The 10938-nt window shown below is 44.7% G+C and overlaps 1 protein-coding gene across 1 annotated transcript; it reads left to right on the top strand.

Annotated features, from left to right (window-relative positions):
- Nucleotides 1–4478: 4478 nt before the first annotated feature.
- CLDN23 (claudin 23) lies at nt 4479–10700 on the top strand. Its single transcript, XM_060236363.1, has 2 exons — nt 4479–4592; nt 9340–10700. The coding sequence occupies exon 2, from the start codon at nt 9347–9349 to the stop codon at nt 10109–10111; it is 765 nt and encodes a 254-aa protein (XP_060092346.1). The 5' UTR covers nt 4479–4592; nt 9340–9346; the 3' UTR covers nt 10112–10700.
- Nucleotides 10701–10938: the final 238 nt, after the last annotated feature.

The following is a 10938-nucleotide window of genomic DNA, read 5'->3' as shown; positions in this document are numbered from 1 at the left end:
AATGTAAGTTAAATGGACACCAGCACTTGTGGGTTGAACTAAAACCCTGCCCATTTTTAAGAAAGCCACCAAACTCCTGCTTATTTTTTTTAGGGGTGTTATATTTTCCAAGGCTAGCCCTCTCTGCCGCTGGAGCTTTGCTGTAATCTGAAACCGTTCTGCAGCGGGCACAATCTAACCTCATTTAGTGTATGTGGCACCTCTTCCGTTTCACCTTAAAAGTATCACAAGCCGCAGGCTCACGCTCAGTCTCAGCAACGCCGGCTCCTCTTTCTCTCTTTTTGTGTGTTTCCCTTAACATAGTTCTGATGCACCCCCAAAGCTTGCTCGCTTCTGGATTGGATCACAACAGGGGTATCTCCACTTCTGGATTTATAGCAAACTGAGGCCCACGTTGAAGAACCTCGTAAAAGAAAGGTAAGCAAGCCTCGCTCTTATTTCCTCCCTCCTCAGGCTTGGCCTGACCTCAGTCTGTCATTTTTTCCGCTGCCTCCGGTCAACCAGCTTGGGTTCCATGAGATATAATCCTAGTTCCTGGCCACTTTCCCAGACAGTAAAGTGTTCTTGAACATCCCATCCTGTTGATTGTATTGACTGAATCTGTGTGATCCAGCTAGAATCCCAGTGAGAGAGGTGCCTTGAAAGGGTAGCTGCTGTGAGAGCCCTCTCCAGCCCCACCCACCTCACAGGGTGTCTGTTGTGGGGGAGGAAGGTAAAGGAGATTGTGAGCCGCTCTGAGACTCTTCGGAGTGGAGGGCGGGATATAAATCCGATATCATCATTCTTTGGCCTTCAAAGAAACCTAATTAACACAAAAATAAGTTTTTTCCCTGTTAACAGTGAGGTTTTCCAGAGGCTTCCCCAAGCAAGGGTAGTCTTAACTAGTGGCCAAAAGGGACAGCTGCACCCAAACGAGGAGGGGCCCTTATCATCCATGCCCCCTCACTCTAAAGGAGGAGGTGGAGAAGAACAGGCTCCTACCACCATCAGAGTTGCTAGGCTCAAAGTGGGGCCTGGAGATCTCCTGGAATTACAACTCATCTCTAGAGAACGTGGCTACTTTGGACAGTAGACTCTCTCTGGTATTATACCCTGCTGAGGTCCCTACCCTGTCTAAACCCCACCTTCCCAGGCTTCACCTCTAAATCTCCAGGTATTTCTGAATTGGGAGTTGGTAACCCTAGCTCACACCCACCCCGTCTTGGGCCACCGGCTTCATACAAGGTGAGGGCCCCCCCCTGCTTGGCCCTGGAAGTTGGGCAGCAATAGGGTTGCCAGGTCTCTGTTGGAAACTACCTGGAGACTTTGGTGGTGGATCCAGGAGAGGGTGGTGTTTGGGGAGGGGAAGGGAGGGGTCTCAGCATGGTACAATGCCATAGAGCTCACACTTCAAAGCAGCCCTTTTCTCCAGGGGAGTTGATCTCTGCCAGCAGTGGTAAAAGGGGGAGATCTCCAGACCCCACTTGGAGACTGGAAGCAACGTTTCTGGCACTCTCTCCTGGAGTTTGCCCAGAATCCATGAATCACTAAGATCACCCCTGGGCCCAACATTAGGCTTCTCAATCCACACCTTGAATTTGCTGAAGAGAAAATTCTACCGTCAAATTAACTCATCCCCTGAGGGTTGAGTTACTATCACCCCACTACACCCCTCACAATACCAGAGGGAAGAGGGGTTTTAATAAATCCTGGTCAAACCATGCCTTCTCCCCAGGGCAGCTTTTCCAGTGAGGGGACCATTGCAAAATGCTAGGAGGCAGCAATGTAGGCACTGCTCTGTGATTTAAGCTGCTGCAGAAGAATTAGAAATTTCACAAGAGTTAGTTTTCTTACCACAGAGGTTAATTAATTATAGTATGATAATGTGTGTAATATAGCCAGGACATCCTAAGATGGACTGCCTGCCAGAAGTTCTAGATCTTTTAGTGTTACACACCACTAGGTGGCGAGCTAGACTTCTTTTTAAGAGACGTTTCATTGCCTGCCTCTATGTCACAAGTTCAGAACCCTGGTATTCCTTGGAAGCTATCATCTATATACTAGCTGGGGCTGACCCTGCTTAGCTTCCGAGATCTGATGGGACTGGGCTAGCCTGGGCTGTCCAGGTCAGACATGCAATGCTAAGAAACTGCACCCATTGGAATTGTGCCTGTCACAAAACTATTAAAGGATAGGGGTGAGTGGCAACTTATTTGAGCTGGTTAGTGCAGTACAATTCAATGGATAGAATGAAGAACAGGTTTAGTTGCAGGCAGCAAAAGAATGCAAAATGGCAGCACCTGGGTTCTTGCCTGGAGAAACCAAGTTAGAGATGGCTTGTCATGGCTTTTCTCAATCTAGCTGTAGCCATCGCCTCATTCTCCACAAGGGGATGTGTGTGTTTTTTTTCTTCAGACTGGGCTCTTGGGCCTGGGAGGTAAAAATGCAACAGAAAGCCAGTTTGGTGCAGTGGTTTACACACATGAAGCTATCTCATACTGAATCAGACCCTTGGTCCATCAAGGTCAGTATTGCCTACTCAGACTGGCAGCGGCTCCCCAGGATCTCAGGCACAGGTCTTTCACATATCACTTACTGCCTCATCCTTGGAACTGGAGATGCCAGGGATTGAACCTGGAACCTTCTGTATGCCAAGCAGAGGCTCTGCCACTAAGCCATGGCTGGATAGTTCAAATCCCCCTTTCCACCAAAATCCTAGCTGGGTGATCTTGGACCAGCTGCTCTCTCTCAGTCCAACCTCCCTTATGGTGTCTGAGTCAGGGCTTTTTTTGAGCAGGAAAGCTCAGGAACACAGTTCCAGCTGGCTTGGCATCAGGGGGTGTGGCCTGATATGCAAATGAGTTCCTGCTGAGCTTTTTCTACAAAAAAAAAACCCGGGGCAGTGTGAGGATAAATAGGGAAGAGTGTGAGGATACATAGGGAAGAGGGATAGACCAGGGAGAGAGGACTGATGAAGTGGATGAGCCCCTTGAGATGTTTTTTTTTTTATTTATTTAGAATGGGAAGTATGCACAAGGACCCTGCCTGAAGGTTCACCATAAAACATTTGGTTTAGGACACTGATGGTCTTCAGTCTGGGACTCAGGTCTTCCTACCTCTCCCTTGTAGGTATGGCATAATCAATAGTTTTAGCATCATCTTATTAGGTTGCTTATTGTATTATACTGGATTTTTAAAATTGCTAATTAACATGTGTTTAATTTCATTATTGTACACTGTCCTGAGACCTGTTTTACAGGGGAGGGTAGTTTAAAAATCAATAATGATAATAATCATCATCATCATCATTATTTAATAAAGCAGGTTTATGAAGAGGCAGCATGTAAACAATAACCAACATGATATCAGCCCACTGACCAGAAACATACACAGAGAAGTCAGTAGGTGAGGATACGTATTTATTTTAAAAGGAAACTTCGATTCCGCCTCTACAGAGATGTGCTCAGAACTCGTCCACTGTTACCATCTGCGGAAGTATGCGTGGCTACAGTGAGACAACTCAAGCTCAATGAAAATAAACTGTCATCACAAAGCACTAATGAAGTACAATTGCATTGACTAATAAGTAAATTCAGCCAGTGGATATTGTTGAGCTGCTGCCTGCTGTATTGTGAACTGAAGGCTCACCAGGAAGTTTTCATTGCACTGGGTGAAATACAGGGACCAAGTGGAATTCCAACTGAGCATATTAGTACCTGCTGTGAATTTTGAAGTGTGGAAGCTCAAGTGGAATCACTTCTGAGGAAAAAAAAAACAGGGCTTATATCCAGAATACGTGTACTTATTTGGTGGATTCCTCATATGGATGCATTGTCTCTACGTTGCTGAAAACGTTGTATGGATTTTATTATAACTCTGTCATATACTAGTGAGATTATTCAAGAGGGCTGCTTTGTCTATTACTTACTAGTAAATGTCAGTTGAACAGTTGGCAATGCCAATGAAGCTGATCAGGGGAATGGGAGGGGGTATGGAATGAAATGCTTCCTGGATAACACACAAGCTGTTGATTATAAATTGCTTGCATTTATTCCAAAGCCCGTGTGGCATCCCGGGTCATGAAAACTGTTCTTAAGGACAATCAAATGAAATGCGCAAAGGAACAAAACTTCCTCTTTGCTTCTCAGCAGTTGGCCTGACGGTCTACATGCCAATCTTTCAAATGTACTAAATGAGGAGTGTTGATTTTATGGTGTGTTGTGGTTTGAACAAAGACCTTTGCTCAGAGCCAGGCAAATCACCTCCTTCACACTTCGGCAGGTGTGATTATGAAGCTGCTCAAAGCCAGACCCCACCTTCTTGACAGGATTTCCTGAAGCCGCTGCTTTGCCATCACCTGTAAAAAGGTAACGTTTCCTGATTCCACCGTTCCGCTTTAGCTTTTGTTCCCCTCCCTTCCTTTTCTTTCCTATATAAAAAAATCCCACTCAGAACGAGTTTGGCAGCAGTGCTGGCTTAGTTTCTTTGTACACACTGAAGTTTCGGTCAAAGTAGCCAGCTCCTTTTCACTGCGCACACGAAGGGGAGAAAGCGACACGTACAGCTGGTGCTTCTGCAACAAGCTGAAGCCAGATCTGAGCTGGCTCGCTTTGGTAAGCTGGATCCAAGCTGATGTCAGCTTTAAGGCTTCAGGGGGCACTAGGACATGGCAGGCAGCTGAGCTGGGAAAAGGCAGGGGCTGTGCAAGCAGAGGTCTCTTTTGCGCCGGGCACCTTCTATGGCTAAAATTGAATGGCACCACTGGGGCTTTTGGGAGAGGGGGCAGCAAATGTCTGAATTCACTCCCCTGCTGGGATCATCCGTGTGGTGGAAGCTTAGTGGTATCAGGTGAAGCAGACCAAATGTTCAGTTGTGAGAGTGAAATTTTCAAGAGCTCTTCTAGAGCGTGTTCTGAAGGGAAAGTGATCTAGGAGGAGCAATTGGAAGGAATGTATCAAACGAGGTGGGGGGTGTTAATCTGTTGCCCTGTGTTAAGTTTGTTCCTTGATATCCTGGAACTGTTTGGAAACTTGGTCAGGAGTTCCTCAATTACAAGGTAGCTAATGGTAAACAAACTTCCTGAATGATTCAGCCGGGTGGGCAGCTGTGTTTGCCTGAAGCAGGAGAACAAAGTTTGAGTTCAGTGGCACCTTGAAGACCTTTAAGCCCAGTTGGATCAAATAAAACTTAGTTGGTCTTAAAGGTGCCGCTGAGCTCAGACTTTGTCTCCTGAAAGATAGCTCGGCTGCTTTTCCCTGATAATGTAGGACAGGTGGCAGTAGGCAATCCCCCTGGTGTATATGGAAAACAGCAGCACCCCAGATCATTTTGCTTGGCACCACAGCTCCGCATCAAAGCCAGGGGTGTTACTGATCTGGAATGGGGTCAGGTCACAGCTGAGAGGCTAAACGGCAGGCTGGAAGCCAGCACCATCCTGGTGAAGGGTTCCCCCACCTGTCAAGCGGCAGTTGTTTACACTTAGAATTTAGAGGGTGGTAGTTCTGACAATGAAACTTTGAGCGTCCCCCACTAGGTCTCTGCTCACAAAGCACATTTTTAACCCAGAAATGGCACAGGTGTTGTCTGAATCTCCTGCATTCATGTGTATTGACTGAAGTGGGTCATAGGGACCATATCTCCACAGTCTTGTTCCAGCTACACTGGTTTCCACTTGAGAGCCGGTTTGGTGTAGTGGTTAAGTGTGTGGACTCTTATCTGGGAGAACCGGGCTTGATTCCCCACTCGTCCACATACACCTGCTGATGTGACCTTGGGTCAGCCACAAGTTCTCTCAAGGCTGTTCTGCTCAAGAGCAGTTCTGGGAGAGCTCTCTCAGCCCCACCTACCTCACAGGGTGTCTGTTGTGGGGAGGGGAAGGGAAAGGAGATTTGTAAGCTGCTCTGAGACTCCTTTGGGTAGCAAAGGGTGGGGTATAAATCCAATCTCCTCTTCTCTTATTCTTTGCTTATGGGCCCAATTCAAGGTTTTGGTATTGCTCTTTAAAGCCATCTATGGCTTGCAGCCGCCATTAATGAAAGGACCACCTGCTCCCACATGAACCTTCTTGGCCACTACAGACATCTTCAGAGGTCCTGCTTCAGATGTTCCCACCATCTGAGGCTACATGGGTGGAAACCCAAGAAAGGGCCTTCTGTGATGCGATACCATAATTCTGGAGCTCCCTTCCCAACTCCCTTCATGTGTCTCCATCTTTGTCTTCTGTACATGGGTGAGGAGTCTTTTTTGTTTTGTTTGGAGTTTCCCTGCCAACTTTTATCAGAATTCAGGTGGTTGACTGCGTTGTTCTGAAGCAGCAAAACAAAGTTTGAGTCCAGGGGCACCTTTAAGACCAACAAAGTTTTATTCAAGGTATAAGCTTTTGTATGCATCTATACTTCTTCAGATATCAGTCCATACATTTGGTAGAGGTTGTTTTCCCCTGGAATTGAACCCAAACAAATAGTGACCGTATAAATTAAACCTGGTATTCCAGTTTGGTTCCTGCATCTATTAAATATTATGCCATATGCTCATTTGCTGCTCACTCTCTACTTACATATGTGGACCAGCAACTTCCATTTCAATGTATCTAAAGAAGTGTGCATGCACATAAAAGCTAATACCTTGGATGAAACTTTTTGGGTCTTAAAAGATGTCACTGGACTCAAACTTTGTTTAACTTTTTTCAGCCCTCCTCCCTGTTTGTACGTTTATGATTTATTTGTTTTATAAATGTCTTATATATAATATATTTTTTACATTTGGTTTTAATGTGTAATAAAGTTTTACTGTTTGAAATGTTTTAATGTTTACCATCTTGGGGATGCTGAGGTGGGTGGAAAGGCAGCACAGAAATGTTTTAAAAGAAACATTCCCAAGTGTGTGCATCAAAAGAAAAACCACTGACATTCCATTCTGAAATTTCTAAAGCAGTCTTACTTCGGTGGCTTTCTCCCTTGTAAAAAAAAAAAAATACCCCTGCATAAAGTATGTCTCTCCAAGGACAATTTTTGCCCCCACCTCTTTGCACCTCAACATTTTCCCTAAACCTCACCTACAGTATTATGTTCAATTTTGGGCACCACAATTTAAGAAGGATACAGACAAGCTGGAACATCCTTCCAGAGGAGGGCAACAAAAATGGTGAAGGGTCTGGAGACTGTTGTGGAAAAAATTAAAACTGGTCCCCGTATGTCATCAACCCATGTCAGTTTTTCTGTTTGAAGCACTTACAAATTACTGGAAGCCAAAACTTCTAGTTAGCTGCTAGAAGAGAAAGTAGGTCACAGAGTTTATTTCAGGATAATTTTAGAAAAAAAATTAATTAGGTTGAGAAGATGTTTGTTAGCAGGAGATGGAAATGCAAATAAGAGGAGAGGTTCTCACAGGAACTTATCTCAGTTAGCCTAAAGATTTAAAGATAGATGGACATTGGCCAGTACCCTCTGCAGTTGCAGCTGGTGAGAAAAGTGTTAGATGGACCTGGGAAAGAGATATTTATCAGAGATAAGAGATTCACAGGCTAGAATCTATATAAGCTCCAGAAAGTTTCCACGGAGTTGCTGCCCCCCTAGAAAGCCAATGGTTATTCTGGGGAGGTGAGCCGGGATTTTTCTTAGAGATCTCTAACAAACATTGGGCTGATAGAATTTTAAGAGAAGAGAAAACTGGGAACTTAGACTCTTAGCAAAACTTAGATTTAGCAGGTATAAGATTGTATGAGGTTTATTAAGAAATAGAGTAAGTCTAACTACTGAAACTGGAAATTGTTTAACTGGATTCTAACTGTATAAGAATGTATTTGAGTTTTAACTGTGAGCATAATGTGAATATGCTACCTGTTTTGCTTTTCTATATATAGTATAAGCGCACTGTCCTGAGAGAAAACTGGAGTACAATAAAGCTTATCTGTTGCTTTTGAAAAGTTACTGGGTCTCATGTATTAAGTTCTTGAGAGCTTCGGGTTGTTTTGGGGAATTGTGGGAAGAGAAAGTATTTATGAAATATATAAAAAGAAAATTCCCCATCAGAGACCAAATCCTACAATGAAAGGTTGAAGGAGCTTACTATATTTAGTCTGGAGAGGAGACAACTGAGAGGTGATATGATCACCATCTTCAGGCACTTGAAGGGCTTTCATATGGAGGATGGTGCAGAATTGTTTTCTGTCGCCCCTGAAGGTCGGAACAGAACCAATGGGTTGAAATTAAATCAAAACAGTTTTTGGATAAACATTAGGAAGAACTTCTTGACAGAGCAGTTCCTCAATGGAACGGGCTTCCTCAGATGGGAGGGCTCTCCTTCTTTGGAGGTTTTTAAACAGAGGTTAGATGGCCATCTGACAATAATGCTGATTCTGTGAACTTAGGCAGATCATGAGAGGGAGGGTAAAGGGCTGCATCAGTGCTTAGTTCTCATGGCCCTTTCTTTCATGCCCAGGGAATGCTGGTGACCACTTTGGGTCAGGAAGCAAGTTTGGCCAAAGATCCTGGAGAGTTTTTGCCATCTTCTGGGCGTGGAGCGAGGTAACTGGGGGTGGGGGAAAGGTACTTGTGAATTTCCTGCATTGTGCAGGGGTTTGAACTAGATGGCCCTGGAGGTTCCTTCCAATTCTATGATTCTGTCTTTACTGGTAGCTGTTGAAGGGTTTTCTGTTTTGGTCCTTGGGCAAAAAAGGTTGCCTAACCCTGTTGACAGGATGCATTGCTTGAGAACTTGCTTTGTGTGTGTGTGGGAGGGGAAACATTCAATGCCACACTTGATCAGAGAACCAAACTAGACATTACTGCACCCATGGGTCTGACCTGTGGTGGATGCTGCCATATTAGAGCTGAACTCAGGCCATTCAGGCACATGAAAAGGCACATGGGGGTGGGGAGAAGAGTGCCTCGTGCCACCAGGCTGCTTTGTGGCATTTTTAAATGGCCCAAGTTTATTATTTATGGGATTTCTATCCTGCCCATCCCACCAAAGTAGGCTCAGGGCGGGTTACAAACAGAATAAAATACAATATATTAATAAAATAAAAGAATATAAAACATATCAATATAAAACAGTATGGATCAACAATTGGAATAACGACAATGCAGAACAAGATGGCGATAGTTCCCTAAATCTGTTTTAAGTCTAAAATGGCAGCATCCACCACAGGTTGGACCCATGAAAACAGGAAGGTCTAGTTGGGGGCCTTAAAAGGGCTCAAGAAACTTGACCTTGTCTTCAATGCGTAGACAGCCCCCGGTTGTTAAGGAAGTGTTCTTATCTCTGCAGATATACTTGTGCAAAAAGGGTCTCTCTTGAGGTAAAGAAGTTTCAGAACTGTATTTAAAACTAATAGCTCTTCTCCGCCTCCACACTCAGGCACAGTATGCGGACCCCGACGGCCATGATTGTGGGCATCGTACTAGGTCCCTGTGGCCTTGTCCTGAACCTGACCAGCACACTGGCTCCCAACTGGAGGGATGTGACGCGGATCCCTGAGAGGCCTTCTGACATCATCCAGCACCAGGGCCTCTGGGATATCTGCGAGGAATCTCAAAGCAGTCACGAGACCCGGTGCAATATCCAAGACAGCCTTGGATACTATTCCCAGCAACCCGTGCAAGTGTCCAAAGGGCTCATGCCTTCGTCTCTGGCAGTCCTTGTCCTTGGGCTGGTTGTGGCTTCGCTGGGCGTGCGCTGCTGGACGGAAACACCCCACAACCTGCTGGCTGGGCTGGGCGGCCTGTTGCTTTTCATTTCTGGGCTGCTGAGCCTCACTGCAGTCTCCTGGTACAATAATGAACTTTCCAACCTTCCCGCCACTACTGGCAGCACCCTGCAGGTAGGCTACTGCCTGGTCCTTGGTTACCTAGGTAGCTGCCTGGAAATCATCGGGGGCATCTCCCTTACGTTCAGCTTTTACCAGTACTACAAGGAACGTAAGCTAAAGAAAGCTGCTGCAAATTACAATTATCCACCTGCCAACAAGCAGGACCCAGCCATTGCTTACTCTGTCTACAGCAAAGATTTTGAAATAAATTACAGGACTTCAATGCCAACGTCGTACACCAATGATCTTGATGTATTGGAGGATGAACGTATGAGTAAGTACAGCTACAAGAGCAGGCTGCCATGTGACTCAGATTTATAGCCCTGCTCAGGAAGACCTTTGCAACAGGGGATAAAGTACAAGTGGGACTAAGGAGGAAAGCTTATTACAGAAGCATGTTAGGATAACAAGTGGTGTCCAACCTGGGGCGTGTCCATCAGCAAATTCTGAACCTCTTCCTACCTTTCTGCAACAGGGTGCAGCACTTGTGTCTCTTTCATCACTGGAGAATCTTAGAGCTGTATATATTTTGTACAATTTCTTCATTCAATGTTTTGTTAAGTGTTACCTGGACATTAAATTACAACTGTGGAAATAATGGCTTGGGGGCTGCAAGAAATTTCTGCAAATGGAAAAGATGCGTGAATGATTTTCACTGACACCCCAAATGCTATCCTGGGGGCACGGGGGGTTCCTGTCTTCCGGATTGTTTTACATTGTGGTGAGAGGGGAGAGGTAAAGAAGTGCCGCTCTGCTGATGGAGATCCACCAGGTTCCAAGCCTATCAATATCTCCATCCACATAATTAGGGGGAGAAATCATCTTCAGCAAGAACACAGCCATCAATTTTTATAAGCATGAGAACTCAATACATTTAATTTATGAAAGAATGTGAATAAAATAAAAAAAAGTGCCAAAGTCCTTACCAATCATTTCAATGGATTTGTAATTTTATTCATTGCTCACTCCTTAATAGATCAGTCGGGTAGAGTAGTACCTCCATTTATTTATTTGATTTGATTTTTAGGCTGCCTTTCTCATAGAAAAGGTTCAGGGCAGGTTACATCATAAAAACAACAGTATATATTTAAAATATATAAAATCTAAAATTACAGAGTAACAATTAGGTACTGAAAATGGCAAATTCT

This window comes from Heteronotia binoei, chromosome 4 (genome assembly GCF_032191835.1).
Source record: "Heteronotia binoei isolate CCM8104 ecotype False Entrance Well chromosome 4, APGP_CSIRO_Hbin_v1, whole genome shotgun sequence".
Taxonomy (NCBI): domain Eukaryota; kingdom Metazoa; phylum Chordata; class Lepidosauria; order Squamata; family Gekkonidae; genus Heteronotia; species Heteronotia binoei.
The sequence above is the reverse complement of the archived record's forward strand: the minus strand, read 5'-3'. Positions and strand labels throughout refer to the sequence as shown.